This window comes from Sander lucioperca, chromosome 12, assembly GCF_008315115.2.
Source record: "Sander lucioperca isolate FBNREF2018 chromosome 12, SLUC_FBN_1.2, whole genome shotgun sequence".
In the NCBI taxonomy this organism is placed as follows: domain Eukaryota; kingdom Metazoa; phylum Chordata; class Actinopteri; order Perciformes; family Percidae; genus Sander; species Sander lucioperca.
Genome location: NC_050184.1, coordinates 1,372,787 through 1,399,250, shown reverse-complemented (window position 1 = coordinate 1,399,250; position 26,464 = coordinate 1,372,787). Strand labels below are relative to the sequence as shown.

At 40.5% G+C, this 26,464-nt stretch overlaps 1 protein-coding gene across 2 annotated transcripts in view; it reads left to right on the top strand.

The window, feature by feature from the left end:
• Positions 1 to 22,773, top strand: part of LOC116050869 (paired box protein Pax-7-like) — an 89,205-nt gene extending 66,432 nt beyond the window's left edge. For both annotated transcript variants that reach the window (XM_031301094.2, XM_031301093.2), the window contains exons 8-9: positions 14,872 to 15,139; positions 21,869 to 22,773. In XM_031301094.2, the coding sequence (XP_031156954.1) occupies positions 14,872 to 15,139; positions 21,869 to 21,984 (384 nt within the window). In that variant the 3' untranslated portion in view covers positions 21,985 to 22,773. The remainder of the gene's footprint in view (positions 1 to 14,871; positions 15,140 to 21,868) is intronic.
• Positions 22,774 to 26,464: the final 3,691 nt, after the last annotated feature.

The following is a 26,464-nucleotide window of genomic DNA, read 5'->3' as shown; positions in this document are numbered from 1 at the left end:
GCCCGTGATTCCTGACAACTGTCGGCCTGAGATAAGGAGGTGGGGTTGGGGGATGTGGGGTGCCTCTTCACACACACACACACACACACACACACACACACACACACACACACACCCACACACACACACAGCCATTTACATTAACAACAACCTATTTTTTTTTTTAAATCAATGAGGAAATGTGTTGAATTATATTCAAGAAGCTTGAGCAGAGGGGCCCCTCCCTTAAAAATCTACAAATATCAGCACCCCCATTCCTGTGCCCGTCCTCCTGCAGCCCCCCAGTTCACAGTGTGTTGACATGGCTGTTTGCACCTGAATGTCAATGAGTGCGGTGCCTAATATTAGTCTCAGCTGCTATTAAAATTTGCAGTTTTAAGCCCTTTGACTGGGCACGCTGTCAACTGGCATGCTCCCATGTCAACAAATCAAAAAGGATGAGCACATATATTTACATCATTCCCATAATGAGCAATAGAGTTGGGGCGCTGGGGGGGGTAGATGTTAATTAGAAATTGCCTAAAAAACAGATGCCGCTTTAGTTTGGCAAGAAGCAAAGCAAGGAGCTTTAAAGCAAATAAATAAATAATAAGACAAGACCTACTCAAGAAAGCTGCCAGAAAAGCAGAGGAATTTAAATCATACCCACTGATGGAATGTTTGTAGGATTTCTTTTCTTCTTTATTTATCACTCAGAGTGTTCTCCTCTCCTCCTCCCTCAGTGGAAACTAAACTGAGCCCAGGGTGCTGTCTGACTGACTGAGTGGGTAGAAAAGTGTTAAGCCCCTCTAGTTCCTGTGGTTTGGATGAAATGTAGGTGTTGAGTGGCTGCAGCGCACTACAACCTCATCTGCTCTTTATTTATGTGATCAGTTTTTACAAACACTTGTACAATGACCACAGTAAATACTTGATTCTGATTGGCCTGATGGTGTGTATTATTTTCAGCTACTTGCACATATCTGACGTAGTGTTGAAAACCATTGATGCATTCACATGAAAAAATACAGCAGAAATGGTAAAGAGCTGCTATAGGCTACACAGATTCAGACAGAAAAAAGGTAAAGGTTTCTACAGACTGTTGAAGGCTGGAGGAGTACTTAGATATAGAATTTGCCCAATAATAATCAAAAAGTAAATGTACGGTGGAAAGTGATGGGGGGGGGCACTTGACAAAATGCACCAAACTGAACAAAGCTGGAACCATGAGTGGCTCTACTTCTGTGCTGATGCAGGACCACATGCCTATTTTTACAACTCTAATGACTATACATTGTTTTGTAGATAAAGTAGGCTATCGCCGTATTTCAACATTTGTATGACCTCCTCAGTGCTGCGTGAGCGTGGCCTACCAAAAGCACAAGCCTGTACTGCAGTGACTGGAAACATAGTACTTAGCTAAAGCTAATTAGCAGCAAGATGCCTTCATTAGGGGCTTTCTGACCGGAGGAATTTTTGCAGTTCTTAGAACTAAATGTTCCTAGAACACTTTTTTCGTCGTGTTCCGACAGGAAAAATTTGGGGATTTTTAAGTTCCTCTCGCCACAGTAGCGTACTTTTTTAGCTCCTACTTCAGAGCAGGGTCTTTTCCCTTTTCCCTTTGCCTAGGTGTACTTGATTGGTCAAACTTATAAGTCACGCACACTGCCAACTTGCAGACAGAGCAACAACCAACAACGGGACATTTTTAACAATTTTCACCATCTTATTCATCATTAAATTCACTTCTGACAACGTTTTAGGCTAGAAATTAACTGTTTAGATTTCGAATATAGGCAGTCTTGCGTAAATTGATGCCGAATTGACAATTTGCTTCAAAGTTTTCAGAGTTGAGAACCTCCATGAAGTGAGGCGACAGCCAGCAAGCGCCTGCCCCGGCCTCTAGCTCGTCCAGTCATGCTCAGACACCTCGCTGTGAGCTGGAGGTCTCTCCATGGGCGATTTTAGACCCTTTTTAGGGGGGCTCAAGCCCCCCTAAATTTCATCTCAGCCCCCCTAAAAATTATGATAATAAAAAAATCAATTTCGGTGCTTCAAGTGAGAGTTTGCAAACTTGTCTGTTAGTGACATAGGAAAAACAATTACAGGTTCAAAGGACTTGAAACAGGTTTAATATCCTGTGTTGCTGAGTCTCTATCTAATCTGTCAGGAGGAGAGCAGGAGTGCGGTTATAAAGTTTAACGTTGGTAGTCCCCAGAGAAAGAGAAGAAGTTGGTAATTTCATGGCGCAGATTATAACCCAAATTGAAACGTAATTAACTAAAATTGCTGAATGTTAGGACATTGTGTCAAATTGGTCGTTATTAATGTGACCTATAAAGTGTCAGGTTTCGTTCCATCATAGTGTCAAAAAACGTTAGCCGACGTCGTTGTTCAGTAGTGAGCTCAGAGATTATCGGCTAGTGAAATTACTGATTTAGTGTGTGTGTGTGTGTGTGTGTGGGGGGGGGGTTAATGCTTTTGCAAGACACTGTATCCGTGTCACATTCTCATTAGGGGCTGAGCCACCCTAAAGGTCTGATCCTACAATCGCCCCTGGGTCTCTCAGACCGCTCTCGTAAATAAGAAGCTTTTATTTTGCGGTTGACGGTTCGTTGTTTAAATATCACAACACATGTCCATCATAAGATTAACGGGAACCTGTGGTTAACTTGTCTTTTCGGGGTTAAACTCCGTGGACAAAAGCATGCTAACACATGGCTAATTAGCACCAACAAGACTGCAAAGAACAGGAAGGCCTTGTACCAGGTGTGGTCTTCCCTGGAACTCTCTTGGCTCCAAGCCTAAGAGTAAATCATTTTCCTGGGAAATGGGAGGACGAGTAACCGACAGGGCACAGAGCCCTGAGATTTGTGATATGACCGGCTGGCCTGCATTATCATCCAGGCAGATCGCCTCTTCAACCCCTCTGCTTAGCAGGACACAGCCATAGACAGCTGCGAAAAGGAGAACTAGCAACAAAAAACCTCTGCAACTGGACAACAGATTTTCTCCACTGCTGCAGGACCCTGGATCTCCATCTGATGACCTGGATTATGTATCATCGTCACACAGCAGGGTAAGGACCGAGAGTAAATCAAAAAGTAAAAGGCTACAGGGAAAGCCAACTCATACTTGGATTGCAGGTGACTCTGCTGTAAGAAATATAAGAAAAAAAATATAAGAGACATGTTAACTACAAACACCCAAATACTCTGCTCTCCGACTTGGCAGAAAGAATCCTGCATAACGTGGCAGCACGTGGTGCTGTAACGAGACTTTATGGATCTGCTGAACACAGTCAGCTCTCTGAATGCTGAGGTGTTAATCAGTGGCCCTCTACCACCAGTCACAAGTTAGGAGTTAAGAGATTCAGCAGATTGTCAGCACTGAACACACGGATTTCAACTGCATTTACCGTCCATTCAGTGCATTTTATTGACAAAAATAATGATGCGGACGACACACACATTTACATAACCTTATCACCAGGGGACTAATTCTCCAATACAAACACTGAGTAAGTGCATGAGCAAATCCACGATTGGATGTGCTGGAACTTTCTTTAATTAAATAAAGACACAAACTGAGGTAGTTGTTTTTGGAGCCAAAGAGGAACGATTAAAAGTCAGCTCTAAGATTCAATCTGCAATGTTGAAAACAACGGAAAAAGCCAGAAATCTTGGTGTAGTCATGGACTCAGATCTGAATTTCAACAGCCACATTAAGACAATTAGAAAGTCAGCCTATTATCACCTTAAGAATATATAGCTAAGGGTTAAAGGACTAAGAGTATGTCTCAGCAGGATTTGGAAAACTAGTCCATGCTTCTTTCTTCAGTAGACTCGACTACTGTAACAGTGTCTTTACAGGTCTCCCTAAAAAATCAATCAGACAGCTGCAGCTGATTCAGAATGCTGCTGCTCTTGTCCTCACTAAGACCAAGAAAGTGGATCACATCACTCCAGTTCTGAGCTCTTTACGCTGGCTTCCTGTCTCTCCCAGAAGTGATTTCAAAAAATTACTGTTGTTTCCACCGCAAATGGCCTACTATATTTCACGAAAGACTGAGCTCATATGATAATATTAGTCCCGTGGGAATCAGCATGATTTGGGGTTGGATTGGCTGCGTTGGACATTATGAAGGAAAGTTTTGACAGAGCCTTGACATCATATGTGGGGGATAAGGTCAGTAAATTTGAGTAAAATACAGACTTGCTTATCCCTAAAAATGTGCCTCACTAAGCACAGACGTGTGGGGGGGGGGTTATTTCTAAATCACATGAAGTCCCCTGGGAATACTAGTCCTGTGCAAATAGGGCTTTACAGTGCACTGTAACCTTTACTCTTATTTTCTATTTTCTTTAATCAGTGTTTTTAATTGTTTTTAATTGATCCTTAATGTTTGACGTAAAGAACTTTGAATTGCCTTGTTGCTGAAATGTGCTCAATTAATAAACTTGCCTTGCCTTGCAGAGAAAATATTCCAGACACAACAAACTGATATTCCGACTGCACTGTCCGTCTATCTGTGTCTGTCTGTAGGCATGTTCATGTTGGTCTCTCTGCGATGCATTCAAGACCCAGCTGTCTGCTGTTTGCAGCAGCACTCTGCCTGTCAGCCTCCAGCTGAGAGCCATCTCTCTGTTTATATAAGTCATTATAGTGAGGAGGAGCAGATATTAACACTGTCAGCTGCTGTTTGACCTGACATTTCTCAATGTCCCGCTGCTTGAGCAAACAGCTTCTGTCTGCTTCCATTGACTCGAGTCCAGCCTGTTGGCCTGAAATCATTTAAGGTAACCTGTTAGTTTGGTATAGTAAAGGTGGTAGGGAGGGAAGTGCAGTGGGGGATGTTGGTGCGAGGGAGATGCGAGGCCTTGCAAGACTGGGAGCATTTAGCTGCATACTGTTTCCACATGAGGAAGAATCCCAGATGTGGATGTAATGGTGCACAAATTGGTTACCTGGAAATTGTGTATGGGCAGTTACTGAATTTGAGACATGCAATGAAAAATGTTGTCAGCAGTGGTTGAGTCTGTTCATTTTAAGAAATTAATATCAATATCTCAAAGTAACAGAAGTAAAAAACGTGCACACAAAACAAAGACTATTTGTTGAAAGGTTATTAAAAGCCCAGGTAAGACCACTAAGAGTGCTAACATGGTAATGGTAATTTCTTGACACATTTCCACAGTACTTATTTCATCAGTACAACAGTATGGAGTTTGGAGTCCACTATCATTACAACCCGAACCCAGCCAGCACAAACTCCAGCACCGGGTGCTAACGACACTAACGGCAGTTACATAAAGTTTAATGATCCGTCGGTGAGCAGACCATATCACTCCCAGGCGCCTGAGTCTGGCCGAACATGGGCTATCCATAACGTTGCATTTCCGTTACCGGTGTTGTGCCGAAAATATCCCCCCGCTTCGCATTTAGCCAATAAAAGGTGACTTTCCTGCGGCGACAACAGCTATATTTAGGCACCAAAACAACTATTCAAAATTAGAAAAAAAGTGAAGAATTCCAGCTGCCGAAGATTCCGCCAACCACCACCACCCGCGAAGTCTCTCAGCATCGTTGAGTAATGTTACGACAAACCCTTTTCCCCGGTGCTGAAAACATCCAAAAGGTAACACTGACATGTGAAATATATTTTGATATTGTGGCTTTAACTGCTGGCTAATGTTAGCGTGCTTGCTCGCTAACTGTTCAGCTACCAATACAAATCATATCAAGAAAAACTTAATTATGTTGGGGAAACTGCAGCTTTTTTATTAGAATTACATGAATAAACGGTGTTTAACAATGAAAACTACAACTCCCATAACCGCACGCAACTTCACAACATCATTAAAAGTTCATGTTTTCATCCCCTTTTTTTATTGAGAGACTCCTAGTGGCAGAAATTACATATCGTACATTTAAGTGCAAATTTATTTAGTCATATAATGAAACCATGAAAGATTTTTTTTTGGGCATTTTAGGACTTTATTTTGACAGGACAGCTGAACACATGAAAGGGGAGAAAGAGGGGGAACGACATGCAGCAAAGGGCCACAGGTTGAGGTCGAACCTACTGCCGCGGCGTCAAGGAGGAAACCTCTATATTTGGAGGACTCTACCAACTGAGCTACCAGGGCACCCAATGATAGCTTTTTAAATGGATTAATTCATCAGATGATTATAATTAAACATAACATATATATCTATATTTACTGTGGTGATACACTCCTGTCATGTCACATGTCAATAATCTGTTGTTGCACTGATGGAATCAGTGCTGTGGAAAGGTACATGATACTGAATGTATCCAGACATCAGGTGCGCAGGGAAAATTAAATAACAACAGGTCAGAAGATGGCTTATATGATCAAATATCCCCATATACAAAGACATGTCTCCATTGTTAGCCTGTTTTAAATGAAGGCCTGGTTCTCGGTGTAGTTTGGGTAAATGAAAGCCCCGACCACTATTTGACAGAATTGGACAAATTTGTCCTGTTTACAAGACAAAGTCTCAACTTAAGGTCCAACTTTCCATTATTCAGAGCAGAGCACCTTTAGGCTTCATGTGTAAATATTGAGCACAACACGGTTTAAGATGGTCAGGAACTCTAGGAATGTGGACCTCGAATTGAGATTAAGTTTTTATTTTTTTTTCATCATTTCAATGTCCTTAGATGATTTTGCTGTTATTTCCAGAAATAGTGCTTAAATTCAATGTTTCATGTGAACTTCAACTTTCGTGATTATACCCAAGGCTGAAATGTCAGCATTAGGGAGTACTACAACATGTTCAAAGACAGTGGCAAAACATAATTCATCGTAATATTGACTGGCGCAGCAGTGGGCAAGATACTGAAGCCAGTGTGTGAATGTGTGTGTGTGAATGGGCTGAACATTGCCTGTAGTGTAAAGCGCTTTGAGTAGTCGTTAAGACTAGAACAGGCAGTCCATTTACCACTTGTGATAACATCACAGACACAAAGGTAACTGTCATTTCATTTGTCTCTGGGTTTATCTTATTTCTTCTGATAAGGTATACGATATGATATTTGTCTTTCAGTTTAATAAGGCTCTTAATGCACTTGTTTGTTGTTCCATCTGTGTATTTTTATATTTCTTCTTCATGCTATCAAATTTGATTTCTTTTTCATCATTGATGGGGGAGTTGGCATTTTCAGGATTACCGCCTGTGACAGAAAACACATCTGTTTATAGTAAAATAGCAAAAGCTGATTGCATAATAACCTCTGATTGCATCAGATATTCTTCATTCAACACTGACATGATCAGTATGCTCTGCAATTACTGTCTCACTTACAATTCCATGGAAGATAGTGATAGATCCTGTGTGGCACCAGCAACATGCCAACATCAGCCTAAATCCCAGTCGCTGTATCCACCCACAACAGAAGCTCAACCTGACGCTGTGAGCTAAATCTACTTTAAATTTAAATTCAAATGTTATACAGTTACGTCGTGCAGTAGAAGTTATGAAGAATGCCTTCATCCTTGACTGTTTGTTCCTTTCTTTCTTGACCATCTCCCCACGGTACAGTCTGCTCTCAATGACCGTGTACGCTCAACAATACGGATTGCAACTAGAATGCAGACCTTGGATGTGGATTCAATTTAAATTAAAGAATAGTGACCATGAGATGTAATGAGTGGGATGTTTACAGTGTAAAAATCAACTTGTCATTGCTCTTAACGATTTTATGAAGACTATTTCTAAATGACCTTAAACTAGGGATACTATGCCGTTTTTTGGCTGTTTGCAGATGATCTGTATCAAGTATATTAAGTATATTAAGTTAATGAAATAAAAAGTGTTCTACTCTGGCTCGGCTACACCTCTGTGTCTGTCCCTCTGCTACGGTTTCACTCACCACTGAGTCTGACTTAATGTCCCGCCCACTGACTCTTTTTTACTGGGGATTATCAAAGCTGGTCTACGGAAAGCCTTTCCACTCCCTATTCAGCCTAGAGTTTAGATTCTCGGCCCAAGCCCGAGTCCGACCCGAGCCCGACACGACCTCGGGTCGGGCTCGGGCCGTTATTTCCGCCACTATCCTCGGGCCGGGCCGGGCCCGGGCCGGACCCTTGATCAAGCATTTTTTTTTTTTTTTATCCATTACCTATTTAGCCTAATTGGGTGGGGAGAAAGCTATGCCATAATCAGAAATATTATAAATATGTATATATAAGCTATATAAAAGTAACAAATGTGTACAAAATTTAGGCTGCAGTTACAAAATGCAGCACTTCATGCGCGGAGTCTCCTCCTCTGCACGCATCACACCGGGCCTGCTGTGCTGTATTGTGTATCTTAAGTGCAACATGGAGCTTGAAGATGTAAAGAAAAAAAGAAAAACAGGAGAATTACCTTTGAGCAATTGTGGAGGAAAGTCGGAGGTATGGAAGCAGTTTAAACAAGTCGTGGGCAGTGACAACAATATGTTGTTCATAATTGTTTCTTTTTTTTACGTTTCTTCATTCAGATCCATTTGCGATCCGTTCCATTCTGAATAAACAAACAGCGCAGTTTACAGGCTTCGTCCTTGTTGTATTATTCTAAACAGATTTCTGCAGTTCAAACAACTCTGAATTGTAGTTGAGAATGTCAGTTATAACGGCCCACGTATTAAAAAAGTGTTGGGTTTAAATCGGGCTTGGGCTCATAATTACAGTTAATGTTTCGGGCCGAGCCGGTCTCGGACGCAACGTGCTCGGGCTCGGGTAGGTTCGGGCTTGATTTTTTGGGCCGATCTAAGCTCTAATTCAGCCCCATTGTACCGAATTTGGTTGCAGTTCCACCACAGTTCCACTGGGGGTGAACGCGCTCCAGTGCAAAATGAATGGGACTCTATGGAGCCAGACGGCTAAATTTGTCTCTTTTGCCTGATTGTCGTTGAGAAATCTCAGATTTGATTATAATTTTTGCATGTTCAACATGGATTATAGGTCGAAAGTTGAATGAACGAGTACTTATGTCCTTTCGATTTCTTACAGGTTGAATCGTTGTTAACACGCTAGCATTCTGCTAATGAATGCTGATTGGTCAGTGAAGGACTGATTACGATCGGAGATCCTGCTTGATGGCATCTGAAGCAGAACCAGAATGTCAGAGTGAATATTTTGGCGTAGTCTTTAAAACATTAGCAAACCTCTTTCTAGCACGTGTATTGACAGGGAGAGCCTAACCTGTCAGCTGTGTTGTCGATGCCTCGAGGGAAAAAAGGAAGCGACTCAGAGCTTGCCGTAAAGCAGAATCTCTGGCTGTACGATGTGTATGACGTCATTGACATTTTAAAAGGCTTTTTAGAACAAAAAAGCCACTTAACACCCAGCAGTGTGTATGTTCTTAGCCTCCCTTTCGAATGCAACATTCAAATTACTAGACAAAAAATTATATCCGAGTATATAGAGTCCAATTCATTCTGCACTGGCCTGTGAGCGCCCCCTATATGGAACTCTGGTGGAACTGCAACCAATTCAGAAGCCGGAAGTAACAAGAGAGTGGAACTTCTTCCCTTATTAGAAATTCTTTGGTATTATGTTGAAAGTTTCTAATTTATTAAATAATTGCTTAAAGCATTTAAATAAAGTTTTGTGTTGGAATTTGTAACATTCCAACATTTTAATTTTGACTTAAAGATTTTCATTTTCACTGTAAATGCATATCGGTTCCAAATATCGGTTATCGTTTTCAATAACTACTAATAATCGGCATCTGCCCTGAAAAACCAGTATCGGTCGATCCCTACCTTAAACATATATTTATGCACTTACATTTCTTGTTTCTTATCAGCTGACATAAATGCATATATATAATGTAAGCTGAAATTGGTTGATCATTTCACCCACAAACTACTAGTTTGAACTAGCTTTTCTGAAAGGCCAGAGAAGGAGCGAAGTAACAAAGCAGGCTTTCACTCTTTCCTCAAGGGCATTCAGGTGTCACACTCATTTATACTCTACATACAAAAACTCATGGAAGTAGATGTGTGGATAAAAAGTTTAAACCTTGCCTGCTTCCACACTGCTGCACACCTGACTAATCTTAGTAAAGTGGGTGTGATTATCAGATTTTCTGTTTTGGAAAGTTACACATTACCCAACAATTCTGACATCAGACAGGCGTGAAGGGAAGAAGTTTCAGACGGTGTTTGATAATCCAATAAGCACTTCGTTTGAAGCACACATATGCTTCCACATACTGATTTTGTTATAGCATCCTAAAATCCCTAAATTATCTTTAAGCGCAGCATTTTGAAACCAGCTCAGAACCAAGCACCAACCTGAATGCTGAATAAATAAATAAGCCGATGTGGGGGATAGCGTTTCAAAGTAGTGTAGCAAGAGGTGGAGGAACAGTGAGGAGTAGGAGATGGTAATGTGTGGTCCAGAGATAACTGTTCTCCTCTCATCTCTTCATCTGTGAAAGACTCCTGTACTGTTTGAGATGGAGGCTTCTCACCTTATCCACCACCTGTGTCTGTGTGTTATATTTCACTACCTTTCATCCTTTGAGTGGCATTGACTCACAAACAGCAAATCTTTATTCCGTTTTTACTGAATATCTCTACAATTTCATCCTGCATCTACAGGAACTCAGATCTTTGTCTGATTAACTGTCAGGCACATTTGGGTAAGGTAGCATATTCCTGCAAACATTTATACAACAGCTGATATTCATATATATATATATATATATACAACATTTAACTTCATTTAATGTATTGTTTGTGGCCTTTTCTTTTGTGGGGTGCAAATGTTCCACCAAAGTTCCTTCCTGAGACTATTTAGCAGAGCCACCGTCGCTGCGTCCAGAGCTTAGCGCCGCCCAAGACCATTGTGATTGGTTTAAAGAAATGCAACACAACCCAGTGTTTTTTATCCTATGTGTAGCCAGACCTTACTCTACAGTGCTGTGGAGATAGAGCTGGTAATTAAGACTTTTTACATTCACCCATCAGTTTAATCTGGCAAGAGCGCAAGCAAATCAATCCAATCCAATCCATTACATTATAAACTGTGCCTAAAATCTGGTATGTACTGTATATCACCACAGTTCATAGGAATGACTTGCATCTGGAGTCAGGATATATCTTAAGCCAAACAACAAGCTTGTTGAATTGTTGAACAGTGTTTTTTTTTTTTTTTTTTATTGACAAAATGCAATTTACAAAAAAATCAGGTAAACAGTGATATCACATGAACAACCAGTGCACAAACTTGAGAAAATAAAAAAAAATTGTTGAACAGTGTCTGAAACCCCCACACACCTTTGTGATGTCATACCTGGGGGGGCTGCATCCGACAATTATAGTAACTTTTCAAAACGGGTAATCTGCCAGGCACAGCTACTTTACGCAGTAATGTTCAGGTGTGTGGAGATATGAAAGTAAGCTGGGTTTGCACTTTTCAAGTTCCCTTTTCTCATTATTCACATAACTACTTCAGTCTCCCGACGTGTGAACAACATGTGCAACAACATGAATGTGTTCGAGGAAAGACTTTCACCTTGCCTGAACATGTATGAACATGTTTTGCCATTTAGATGTGGTTTGACGGCATGATGTACGAGTACATTTGAAGCATGAGGCCTGGAGTCTAACAACGTGTATAGTGCAACCCAATATTACTAAATTGTACCATAACTTCCACACTACATACAGTGTTAGCTATGCTTGACCTTCCATAGAACTGGGACTCCAGCTTACATGGCTGCAACATATAGGGTGTGTATGGGAGGGAATAACAGTGAATGAATGCTGCAGGTAAAAAATGACCAGCGATTGAATTATAACAATTAATAGTTTGTATCACCTTTTCACCTTCACACACCTTGATTCTGTTTAGATTAAAAATATTTTAGCTTAAACTGTTATTAAGCTATGAAAAGGAATGATGACCAATTCATAGAAGTATTACCCAGGTTGTAAAACATTGCATGTGCTTATTCCTGCTGAGACAATGTGTGCTGCTGTGTTAATACTTTGACACCGCTGGACACCTTATGGATATTGTCTCAGTGAAATGCTTGCTGGGAATGTTTACGAAGCCCTGGCATTAGCTCCTGGCTACAGTATCTGTAAGTAGTACTGCTATCAGTAGGCTGCAGCTGCAGGAGCACACTGAGCTTAGAAACCAACAAAGAAGAGGGTTTCCTCTGACATGAGCACAAACAAAACAAGGCTTCATTAGAACAGCTGAGGACATTCAAATGAAATGAAAGGCTAACTCTGTCTGAAATGTTGATTTATCTGAAACAATGCATATTGTATTCATTTACACTTCACACTCCTTCATTTAGACTGAATCACTATATTACAGTTTCCAAGTCAATCATGTATGTGTCTGTCCTGTCTGCAGAAACCTCAGCTCTCAGGACTCTTAGTTAAGGTATTTTGTGCTCTGGCGGACACCAGCTTCCACACGTCTTATATTCTTTTCTTCTAAAGTTGTTAAGCATTTGCCATTGTGGCTATCAGTGAGCTTCAGAGGAGTATTTTTCATCTTTAGACAGAGCCATGCTTGCTGTTTCCCCCTGCTTCCAGTCTTTATGCTAAGCTAGGCTAACAATGTCCTGACTCCAGCTCTGTACTTACTTTTTTTGATTGCTAAACGACAGTGGTCACAACTGAAGCCACATGTGCAAAACTCTAACCACAGTCTGCATTACCAACAGTCACCTGAGCTAAACAGTTCACATCACCTGCAAAACTCATTCACAGCAACACAACTCTTCACACACATCTCAAAACAGGCTCTGTGCAGCCAAACACTATGAACAATCCTCATCTAGATAACACACAATGTCAATCAGAACACACCGAGAGTAAAAACACTAGTGTCAAACACCAATACAGAAATTACAAACTTTTCATCTTTACAGTTTGAATAATTTAATTGACTTTACACTAATCAATATTTGCTATAAGAGAAGAGTTAAATTATTGTCTTTCCTTTTTTATTTTATACAGGTTTTGAGGTAAACAAGAATTAATGAAAATCTTCAGTTTGCTTATATTTATATATATATATATAATTTGTCTGTAGTAATTTACGTAATTACTGGATATGTGCTATATACAGGTTTTGAGGTAAACAAGAATTAATGAAAATCTTCAGTTTGCTTATATTTATATATATATATATATATATATATATATATATATATATATATATATATATATATATATATATATATATATATATCCAGTAATTATGTAAATTACTACAGACAAATTATATATATATATATATAATTTTGTCTGTAGTAATTTACGTAATTACTGGAAATGTTACAAACTAAAGGTACGTAATAGTCCAGAAGTTATACAAGTTTTTTTATCAACAAATTGGATGTCTTCTCTTGCCATGAACCTACATTATCTATAAATACAAATGACTGTGGTGTTCTCATTGCTTACACCTCCATTATTTTGTGAAAAACAGTAAGTGTGCAGTTTTGCTATATTAGGAAGGAAGTGTTTTTCACTTTTTTTTTTTAAATTTGGTGTTTCTTTATTTTTAAAAAAGGCTTTATGAGCTTTCCCATATATACTGTATATACAGTATGTGTTCACTAACAAGTCTAAAACAAGAAACCATTGCAATCAGCAGTGTTTGAAATGCACCAGACTGAAATCTATTCTGTTTTGAATGCGTGGTTAACAGTTTTGATAGCAGTGTGTTAGCATTTGAACAACGTGCTGTAAATCCACAGTGTTGTGCACGTTGTGGTTAAAGCCATAGGATAAGTGTGTAGAGTTTTGAAAACTGTGTTCAAGCTATGAAAACCGAACTAGAGCACAATTTGTGCATAAATTGATAAATCACTTTACTGTATGTGGCTGCTGTTACATTATGATGCTTAAGGTTCACAACGTTGTCACATTACCTTGTTACCGGCCGCTGGTGTTGCTTTTCCCTTGAGAGTACACACGGTAACACAAGTTCTGTGGTTTTGAGTACTTGCCAGTCTGTCTGTCTGTCTGTCTGTCTGGGGACAGATTTTGCCACTGCGCTAGCATCACAACCGTGTACGATACAGTCACACAACTTTACAGGTGTGTAGGTGAGATCAAAATGTTTGAAGATGGATATGGTCAGAGCAAGGGCACCAAAAGTAGGGGGGTAGGAAGTAGAGAAGTGGCCATTGGCATGTGTGTGCATATGTGTCTACACAGTCAGTCTATGGGGTGGATGGGTGGATGGGTGGCAGACGGCGTGGGGGTGCAGTTGAACAAAACTGCGATGTTTTCATCCCAGTTTGTACGGTCCAAAAACGGCCGAAGATAGCATCACTGGTCCACTTCTTAGATGTCCATACAGCAGGTTATGGTTAGGGTAAGCGTTCCTTGGACATTAACAGACTGTCTGTATTTGGGAAGATCATGACTGGGTGGATCGGAGTCTGGGTTTGGCCGCTCCACACACAGTATCTGGTCGGCGAGCGTGCGCTGTGCCTCCTGCACGTTAGCCTGCGGTGCGATGTAAACACAGACTGTATTCATCAAAGTAATTGCTGACGTCTGAGAACACAATGGCATCACTAAAAAGACACTCATTGCACAAGAAAACTGAGCACACAGCTGCAGTAAGCACAGCAGGTCAAAGTTGAAGCAGAAAATGAGTCTGTATAGGATTCCTCCTCCAGGGTTAATGTATCTTCTCAAAAATATTTCAGACCAATCTGCCTGTAAGATTATGAGATATCTTGTGAGCAATGTTGACATTTTTGGCACTAAAGGAAAGCTCAGGTGGTCACCAAAATGCTGAAACTATTCAGGGTAGATTTCATGATGATCTAACTAGTGGTTCTGGGGATATCTTGCTCTGTACCAAAGTGTCTTCTCCTCTGTGTTTGCAGGTGATGAGCATCCTGAGTAACCCCAGTGGTGTTTCCTCACAGCCACAACACGACTTCTCCATCTCACCGCTCCACAGTGCCTTGGACTCCTCTCCATCCAACGCCATCTCAGCCAGCTGCAGCCAGCGTTCAGTTGAGGCCTCCATTAAGACGGTGGACAGCCTTCCATCATCTCAGTCCTACTGCCCCCCCACATACAGCACCACCGGCTACAGCATGGACCCAGCTATGGCTGCTGCCGGCTACCAGTACAGTCAGTATGGCCAGAGTAAGTCTGACACCTTCTACTTCAGACTAAACAAACAGCAGCATTGTGATATAGAACAGCTTTATGACTCTTTATCACTTACTGATATTGCACAAGTATAGCACTCAGTGAATGACTAGTGTTTGACTGAATTTCCACATTAATTCATGGACAGTGGATTGTTCCTTATTCCACCATACACCGTCAAAAATAATGTGACTTTGTTTTTACCTTACAGCTCATTGTTTATCAATGTATAAACAATGTTTTTTCAGAATAATGTAAAATGCATCAATGCAGCATAACATTATATTGAACAATAGATTACCCCCTTTCTTTCTTTTTCTGTTTTAAGTCACACTTCCCTTAAAATGTTCAAATGTTTCTAATAGGGCTGTCAAAATAACGCGTTCATTTTGATTAATTAATCTGAGAAAAAATAACGCGTTAAAAAAAATAACGCAGATTAATCCATTCCATATTGAACTTTGACCCAGAGCCGTTCTAGCCACCATTCGACTGTAAAATGAAGGAGGGAGACGAGAATGCGCTGCCTGGATCATTAATTGGAACATTTACTTACAATTACTTACAATGCTGACAGCTAACGCTAAACGGTGTAAAGTGTGACTATATTTTACTGTAGAGGATTCAATACCGGGATGTAACAATGTGCAGCTGCCGTTGTCGGAAAAACACAGACGGTGCGTTCAATGAAACTGGTAACCTACAGCCTTGTGGTTAAGGCACCGGGCAAAAATTATGTATGCGATTAATTTAGATTAATTAATCATAGACTATGTAATTAATTAGATAAATTTTTTTAATTGATTGACAGCCCTAGTTTCTTACATTAACAACTGATACAAGTTATCAATACAGCTAACCTAGCTAACTAGCCGAAGGCAGCTAACTACAGTTAGCAGCGTTTAGCAGGTACTTTATCAAAAACTGAAGTCATCTGTCGAAAACACAGTAAATTATCTCGGTACTGTATTCACTGTCATCAAAACTTTTAGGACATATCAATGACAAGTCCAAATGGTTACACTTTACTTGAGGTCAAGGAAAATATTCACACAATTGTAATAGTTTCATGACAGCCAATGTCAAAACGTACCACTTACGTTTAATGTGATGTCAACACATAAAGCTAAATCGTTTCTTTAAGTTTGATAATTAGGCCTGTTATGACATATTCATGACAGGTTATATTGTCTTGTTTAATGTAAGTTGTCAAAACACAGATAGCTCAAACAATGCTAACTTTGCATTAAAGGTTTCATAATTTAGTCATAAACACTTATAAAGACTCCTTCATGTTCATGACGGATGTAGTGTCATGGTTATGACAGTGTCATGTCAGTCTTATGCACACCCCTTCAAATAAAGTGTTACCAGAAAAAGGCTTCTTAGGAAGGAAGGATTGGTTTGAAGTAGGTTCACGGAGATAAATCTTAAGGAAAGAAAAGTGTAACAATTTATGATATAAATGTATGATACCAATTGAAACAGATGAGAGAGGCTTTGTTCAGAGTTTTCACAGAATAGAATGTTACAGCTTCCCAACAAAGGAAAAATTGGCTTTCTTAATGGAATATGGAGTTTATACATATAAAGAAATTGTGCCCCATGGATTCTAAAATGTATTGGGACTCCGCGTCTTGCCAATTGGTGAGCACAGAACCTTTCACTACTTTTGAACTACAACTGGTTAAAGTTGGTTGGCTAAAGGCGCTTCACTGTGTTTTAATCTCAACTCCCTGGTTCAGCTGGACAGTTTTTATTAGAGTAAACTGATTTTCTGACCTCTATTATTAAGCCAAAGACAAAGGGCCCTATTTTAACGATCTAAGTGCACGGCGTGAAGTGCATGGCGCAGGTGCGTTTAGGGCTTGTCCAAATCCACTTTTGCTAGTTTGACAGCGGAAAAAAGGGTCCGTGCGCATACCTGTCAATATTTTACCCTTCTTTCCCGCCGTCCTCCCGTATTAGTATTTTCCCGTAAATCTCCCGTATTTTAACCTGCGTTATTAAAAAATAATAATACCCTGGGCCCGGGCGGAGTAGCCTACTACAGGTACTGTAGGTGGCAGTTGATGATGAGTGACAACGCGGGAAAAAAAAGAAAAAAAAACAGAGACGGATGATGGACGCTACGACGAAGGCACTCCTGCCAAAAAACCAAAACCCTCAAAATGTAAGGGATACTGGAGCTTGGTTGGGGTGGTGGGACTGCTCGCGGTGGGCGCCGGAAAATTTCCCTTATTTTCAAATCCAAAACTTGACAGGTATGGCCGGGCGCATGGTTCAAAAGGGTTGTACTTAGTGTCTTCATTAATTCATAGATGTGTTTTGGGCGTAACATGCAATAAACCAATCAGTGTTATCTCCCATTCCCTTTAAAAGCCAGGCGCGTTTGTACCTTGGCGCATTGCTATTATGATGGCGGATTTGCACCATAATATATATATTTTTTAATCTTCTGCATGTGTGTGTGCTGCTGCGTGTCCCTGTGTGTGTAACAAGCATAGTGTGCACGCACTGTGCATAAGCCTAGGCGCATTTTACTAATGTGCTGTTAAAATAACAATAAAATTCTGCGTTATTGACTTTAGACCAGGTTTTTCTTGGTCAATGGCGCGATCACTCACCGCTGCCTCAAGATAGCAATACGCCCAGAATTCACACCTCCCTGTAAGACCAGCACGCCCATGGGCGCACAGATGGGTGCAGGTGCATTTGCTATTTAAACGACGTGGGCACTGGATGGTCTTAAAATAGCAAAGAAAACTTGTATCGGGCTTAGCGCCGCGCTGCGCCGGGTGCAAAATAGGGCCCAAAGTGTTTTTAACTTGCATATCAATGACGTCACGAACTGTGTAGCCTCTGAATCTTTTAATATTACAGAATCTTTAAATTTAAAGCAACATGTTTCCAGTGCCACTCACATGGGTCATTACTCAGAATACAGCTAATCAGTTTTCAGTTTTGCTGTGATATTAATACTAATGTCAATGATGTAAAGCTTATAATGCAGTCTTTCAACGAGCATTGCTGCATGTTGTAGAACAGAGGCACCTTTAAAGGTTAGGACTAGGGCTATCTGCAACACTTCTCCGTGGATGACAGACGCTGTCTGTAGCCTGAAGTATCGCAGGACAAAGGATTATTGAAAGCCACTGTGCTAGAAGTGCACCGCCTGTATCTCAAAGAGCTTTGCAATTCTTTTAATACACTAGTGAAGGAAGCCTAGACTTCTTACTTTGCTAACTCAGCTTTTTCTTCAAAAATAAATCCTAAGATTTTGTTAGATACTATTCATGACATTGTTTCACCGCCGCTTTCTACATTACCATGTTTCTCCACAGATGATTGTAAAAAAATTCCTACTGCTGTCTCCCACATGAAAGGCAGATGTGCTGCACACCCATCCACTACCCCAATCTCTGCACTGATACTGTATTGGCACTGAACATAAATTATGCATGCCAGCTTTGTCCAATATAAATGTTATTGTTAGGGAAATTGTATTGCTGTATTTGCCCATTTTATGTAAGCCTAATGGCTACCAACCCTATAAGAATGTCAATATTAGACAATTTTGCAAAACCCTGGATTACTTCCAATAATAATGGCTTTATTTATATAGCACCTTTCAAAACAGGGTTACAAACTACTTCACAAAAATACAAAGTAATATTCCATCCCACCCCTCCTAAAAAAGAAACACATTAAATGTTACAGCAATAAGACTCAGGTTATATATAAAAAAAACATGTCAGCTCTGATGCTATAACTGATCCTCTTTGATGTGACATTTGTGGTTTGGCTGTGGCCCTTCACTCCACCTCCCCCCCCTCCTGTAGACAGATACTTCAGACATTTGACTCTTCTCTTGTTCTAATGCAGGAAGCTCCTGACAGATTAAAGTACATACTGTCAAAATAGTTGAGGTGTGTGTGCACCTATGTTTATGCATGTGTGTTAGTGCGTTAGTGTGTATTATCAGATAGGTTCAATCTTGGAGGCAGAGGACTCTCAGTGTGACTGCTCGACAGGGATTTAAGGTATAAAGCTGGTTGACAGAAAAAACAGCTTCCTTCAGAGGACCTCACTAAACCCTTGTGAAACAACACACACACACACACACACACACACACACACACACACACACACACACACACACACACACACACACACACACACACACACATACACACACACACACAGACACAGCTCCCCCTCTTGCTGTCTGGGTGACTGGCATCTTGGCAGACAGACCTGCCCACCCATAGGTGCTCTTCTTTCTGTTATTCCTCAGTACAGAGTGACAGTTTCCTTGTCTGTGCACGCTAGCATCCTAACTGGCATGCCTTACTTATCTCCCCCTATTTGCCCAACACACACCCATGCACTCACAAACACACTTTGTCACATCCCATCTACTGTCAGCCCTCCTCTATCCTGGCCTATAAAAGAGAAGTTATCAGCAGCTGAACCAGGGAGGTGCAGCATCCACCACTCAGACAGAAAAATATGCTGTGCATTAATGCCAGCTTTACAAGAACCACAGTTATTCTACCTGCCTCTCTGTCTTTCTGTCTGTGGAGCCAAACTGTTGGCTCCTTTTGTCTGTCTGTCAAACATAGTGTTCTCTTGTCAGTCAGTATGATTGGACATAAGAAACAAAAAAAACAATTCTGCAGTAATATAATGCATGTTTCAGTCTGGTGATATTCAATATTTTTTCTTCTTGTCAACAAATCTCAACATGCAGCGCCAAACCAACACTGAATGTATCTACTAACAGGTATTGTGTGTGTATAACATAACACATCAATTAGCCACACTGTAGTTTATTTTGACTCAATCCCTGTTGCCACAAATACTCACCAGAGCGCAACAACGGTCTGTCTTCTAGAAATTACATTTCTATCTATCATTAGTTTTGCCACATGCGCTCTGGAGGAAACATAAATGCTGCTTGGGTTATGGTTACTGGCAATATTCTTTACCATCCAGGAAGTTCATGTGTTGCACAGAATCCGTAGGGAGGTTGCTGAGTGGATGGTTGCCGTACAAAGTGCAGGACTTTGAAAGCGTAGCTCGGGGTTCATATCCTGAGTCCTGTGTGTAGTTAGCTTCAGGCTGGATAGAAATAGGGAAGAGAAATATGATGGATTTGGTCAAATATTGAAAAAGTAAACTTGTCCTGCTACTTAAAATGTTGCAGATGCGTTGTAACTTTGCAGATATGTTAATTAAGAATGTTTCCTTGCTACTAACACATTTGGTGTTGCAAATTATTAGCATGTAGACATAATTACTAGGAGAGAGGTTTGACTTGAAATGTAAATTTGCTCCTGTTTTAGGAAATGACTGAGACTTTTGAAAAAAAAAGAAACTATGTATTTGTGACCCGTTTTTAAAAATGTATGTCTTCAGTAAGAACCAATGCCACTGACAGGCACGGGAAGTAAAGTATTGACGTAAGGACACAGCAGTCTTATACTTTAACACTGTCTGTTGGCATGAAGGATGATTCAGTCGTTTAATATAATATATTATTATTGTATACCTTTGTATTCTGTCATACATGACCAAATAAAACAATGCATTAGCCCATTAAAGTGCCAATTTTTAAAACAAAAACAAAACAAAAAACATATTTGTCTCATACACAGTATAATGTCATGAAATTTAATTACTACATTTAAACCCATCCTAAGAATTAGGAGCAGTGAACAGCTATACATACAGCAGCCGGGGAGCAACTTGGGCTTCAGTGTCTTGCTCAGGGACAGTTTGACATGTGGCAGGAGGAGCTTGGGATTGAACCGCCAATCTTGTGGTTGAGGGGTGACCAGACTACCCCCGAGCCACAAGCCACCTGCGGGGCCTGTCAATTTTTCTGTCAGTTGGGAGTTTAACCAGTTAAATGACTTGGAATGGAAAACCAACTCCCATTTGACAGCAGCATAAATGTGAGCAGTGCTAGCTGTGACATCCATAAAAAGGACTATTCATGTAGGTTATGACACTACAAGCGTCATTCTACAATGACTATGATCAGAAATGTAAATGGAAATCAGTGGAAATTGCAAAACTGCTGAACAAAGGTCCAAAGCTTTAAAGGGGCATTGCACTGAATTTACATCCAGCCATCACAAGCTCTACTCAGCCTGTGTAACAGTTGTGTATTGTCGTCTGTGGTTCTGGACAAGCTCTGTCAAATGATGTCATAGCGATGTCATAATAATGTCATCATCACGTGAGCTTGGGCTCAGAGACTACACGTTTATAACCAAAAGCCTGCATTACAAACTGGAGATGAGGAATTTAAAAAAGGTGGCAGGCTGTTGACCAGGCAGAGAGGGCCTAATACAGTAAAAAAAGATGCTATGGGTTGCATTTTGGGAAATGTAGGACTCATTGTTTCTGAAGCTCAATTGATTTGATTTGAAAATAACTATAGTGAACCTCTACAATACAAGTTACTGCATACACCTTACCTTTCTGAGTCAGAGTCCCACAGGGGTCACACAGAGAGTAGGACAATAACTCAGATGCCACCGGTCAGATTTTGGTCGTTGCTCCTGCTCAGCATGGTCCGCTCCGTTTTCTTCCTCATTTTCATTTCCAATGCAGTGAGAAGCATCCATATCAATGTTTTACTCAGTGTAACAACATGTACAGTATATATACATAAATGTTTTAAGTGTGTGTCCTGTCTCTGATCTCCTCCAGCCGCTGTGGATTACCTGGCTAAGAACGTGAGCCTGTCCAGTCAGCGCAGGATGAAGCTGGCCGACCACTCAGCTGTGCTGGGACTGCTGCAGGTCGAGACTGGCCAGGCCTACTAGCACTCACCGGACATGCAACATGACACCAGGTCACCAGCACAACCCACACCTCCTGCTACCATCCATACAAATCTCCCAGAGACTGTGTGTGTGTGTGTGTGTGTGTGTGTGTGTGCGTGCGTGCGTGCGTGCGTGCGTGTGTGTGTGTGTTGTACATTGGGCTGATTTTATACTTTATTTTATGCAACTGTTTCTCCAGGGTTTAAGGATTGAATGATGCAGCTGTCGAAGCTTTAAACATTCCCAATGGGACCGACCAAAGCTACTGTTAGGAATATTGTTTTATATTTGTTGTTCATATTGCACGACAGCTATAAACTAGTGATATAAACAATTACTATGTAAATCCTGAGCCAATCAATTTAGACTGGGTGACCTGCTCTTGAACTATTTGGAACTTTTTAATGTTTTTGAAAGTGTTTAATTTTCCATCTGATGATCATAAATGGCCTGTAACAGCAAACGAGACTAACAGTGAAAAGAACGCTCTTTTTATATAGTTTTTATTAATGCCCTTGCCCGGGTCCGATACTCCCGCAAAGTCCCAAAATGATTAACGGCCGGCAGACTCGGCTCTACAGTAACACATTCTGACAGGTCACAGATTTCAGTGTAACACCGGTAAAGCCTGTGTAAGTGAGTATGCAGGTAAAAGATAGCAGGAGATTTATATAGGCCTAATTGTATTTATCATTTTTATTTTAGAAGTTATCTGTTATACTGGGGCAGTATCAGCCATAGTATGATTCTGTATGATATACTGTCTGAGCAAAACATTAATCGCAACTATATGACCTCGCGCTAGAAAAGATCTTTGAGACAGCAGGTGTGGTAAAAACGCTTACCGCTAGAATCAACACAAACCAAAAATTTCCTCATAGCTACTTTAAAATATTTTTACAAAAAAAACCCTGCTCTTCTGTGGGTCAGCAAACAACAATTAACACATCCTGTAATGGTGCATTCAGACTGAATGGCAATATAACTGGTGCCATATCTAGGGGTATCTGGCCACAGACACAGACAGACAGACAGACAGACAGAGACAGACAGAGGGACAGACAGACAGACAGACAGACATCTGTTGGCATCCATTGTGTCATTGAATTGACATGAAATACAATTGTTAACGTCAATAACTCCTTTGGCATTCATTCTGAACACACCTTATGGGAACACAGCCCGGTTACTCTGCTGAGTCAGCTCCATGATCTAATATTGAGTTTCATTCATTGACATATGTTTCTGGTTGTGTTGTCAGACAACTGCAAGTGTGATTTGATTGCAGCTCAGGAATTTTAGCTCAAATTTAAGTGTGTTGTACTTCTGACCTCTCACAGCATCACATCACTAACCCTATGCAGCGGAAACAAGATTTTGAGTTGCTGTCTTTGAGAAATTGCCACCCAAATAAACAGATTGGTCCTGGCTTAATTTTAGTGTTCTAAATTCTAAACATTTCGTTCACTTTAAGAAGAATACAATTTCAGGGCAACCCTAAATACATTGTATTTTTTATGTGAAACGTAACTTTATAGATACTGATTATCAGCACAAGATATTGGCAGTTTAAAAAAAAAAAGTGTCAGCCTTCAGGAACCTGTGTGTGTGTGTGTGTGTGTGTGTGTGTGTGTGTGTGTTTCTGTGTTCGCGAGCGTGTGTGTAAGTATGTGAGGGAGATAAAACACCTCTGTAGCAGACTGATATGGACTATTTCAACCATTCCTAAAGAGATGCCTCTGTTCTGACACTGCAGTCCGTCTTATCAACAATAGGAGCTCCTGAAGAGCTTTGGCAATAGTCAGAGGTCAAAGCTTCGGACTGATCAGCTGACACTCGGTGTGACCATCACTCCACACCTGAATGCAGCCGGACCTTTCTCCAGGCAGCTTGGTATCAATCATGAAACTTCCTTTCTTCATTTTCATTTCTTTTGATTCCAGTTCATTTAATGCTTACTACTTGTATTTATCTATGAAAACAACCACTGGGTTGTTCTATGACATGCCAACACCAACTGTTCTAAAATACTCTTTGGATAAGAAATGGATTTTGATGAGTTATCTGCAATTACAATTGGACTAGTTAACAGTGTTGTTTAATACCATAAGTAACTCTTCATTCTCGCTAATTGTGTTCATTGAGGAAATGTTTTCATGTCATTTGCCCATCACAACTAAAGTACGGTTTGGGATGGTTACAGATGCAAAGTTTGGTATAGTGCCTATGTCTGGAATCCTAAAGTGTTCTCCCAACTCACTGTTGCTGTGTTCAGACGCCATACAGTTCACGGATGAGTTTCAACAACAGTGAACTGAGGGGAAAGTTGGGTGTTTCAAAAAAATCTGCAGTGAATCAGTTAATGAAGATAGCGTAATTGCTGAAATATTGGATTTCATTTGCCTCAACTACAGAGAGAACCAGGCCTTCATCTGGAACAGGCTTACATGAGGTCTGTATTTGTGATTAAGTATATTTTTTTATCATATTTCAGTAAAATAAGCCTCTCTGTTTTCTGATCTGCTCCTGTCTTAATTTGCAGTGGACACAAATTCAACACTTCCTCCATGTTTACCTCTTGTCTCGATCAATTCTCTTCTTCATTGTTCTTCTCGTCACTGATAAGCGTGATAGAGAGTTTTGTTAATTTCCCGCATAGACGTTTCAAATTAAAACTTCCAGCAAAAAGCATAATCCTCTCCTTTTAATGTGAAATATCTGCAGGAAGTATTCCTTTTACATCGACTCTGCAGACTAGAGGCAACTGGAAATAAGTATTTGTCTTAACAATAGACACGCTCAGTGTTTTTATTCATTATCCATTATTTAAAAACCGGCTTTCATTTGAGAATTTCTGTCACAATGTGGACAGAACCTCTTAAATGCTAAAGTGGTACCCACTACACCGGTTCTAAAAAGGATTCCATTGAGGATGTGCATTGCAGTCAGAGAGAGAGAGAGAGAGAGGTTTGTGAGAGATTCCACTCGGCATTGCTCAGGAGAGGAACAACAATGCTGCAAAGATGCCACCGTATCGAGCTTTGTTTTGTGTTCTTTAATGGAAACCACTTTAACATTGATGAGCTGGAGGACAAACAGAGACCAAACAGAGAATCATTCCCCCTATTGCATCATTCCATACAAAAAATAATAATACTTGAACAATCAAAATATACTCCTGTATAAGGGCCTGTGTCCATATAGTGTTTTTCTCTGGCAGGGCCCAGGGGAGTGCTGCCAAGCGCTGCCTGTTGGTATTGTTTCTATGACAACAACGTTAACGTTAGCTAACTTAACACTACATTAATAATGGGTTGGCTACACGGCTAACAACAAGCTTACTTACTTACGCTCTGAAAAAAGACGCATGCGGCCACATTTACCCTGAGTCCATGAACAAGGCAACTGTGTCTGTGGTGAGTTCACCTGTCTGTTAAAATAGCAGGACGGTCGAGTGTCTGTTATCTGATCTGGTAAAGTCAGTTAAAAACAGGCTCGGTAGTGATCGCCAGGGTAACGTTCTCTGTGAAGTTAGCTGGAAGTAAATGTAGCCCCAGTGTGTTTTTATGTGGAGCTACTGCATCGGACTCCGTTTAAAACACTAGACTTTTAAATGCTTAATTTGGCATGCAGTTAACACACCAGTCATAATTTAGTTTGAATGAAAACTCCTGGCTGTTGCTCCTGGTGTTCTTCCCCACTGTTCTAGAAGAAGGAAATAATGACAGTAACAGGTGAACTAGCTTAAAGCAGTAAGAAACGTTAAAAGGTTAAATTTGAGAATGGAATTTGGTGTGGTGTTTGCACAGACCTGAGAGTTCCCCAACCTGCTAGATCCTACTTCAACCCCCTGGGAACAATTTAAAAAAAGACGCTGGCGCCAAAAAAAAAAAAAAAACACCATGTGGACACTAAGCCTTATTTAAGTTTTATTTATTTATTTCTTTTTCTTTCTTTCACCCTTGTTTTGCATTTGGTGCCATTTCAGAGAGATACTGTTTACCATCATACGTTTAAAGATGATGCCATGAAATGAAACTGAGCTGGGTTTGATGAGTTTATTTCGGTTCCCACCAGATGCTGGTGTCTCATACAGAGGCTTTTATAATATCATCCCTCTGCACCTCCACAAGAGCCATGAAAACTATTTGGATGCTGGCTGTGTTAACCTTCTACCTTGTGTAAATATATATTTTTCACTGACAGCAAACCAAGGAGAACATTAAGGATCAAATGTACAGATATGCTCATTCAGCCCCAGCCCTCCTGTTTACCTCGTAGTCCTTTCTCTGCTTCGTTTGTTCTGCTTTCTGTTTGGCATGTGTGTATTTTACCATAGTATAATTTATTCTACCTGTATGAAGTATTAGACTAGTGACAAATTTGTATTTACATTTCCTCCCCTCAGCCTCTTGGTGTGTTAACTGTAACACTGTTTATTAAAGCTCTACAACTGGACCAAGACCACAGGGTTGTGCTG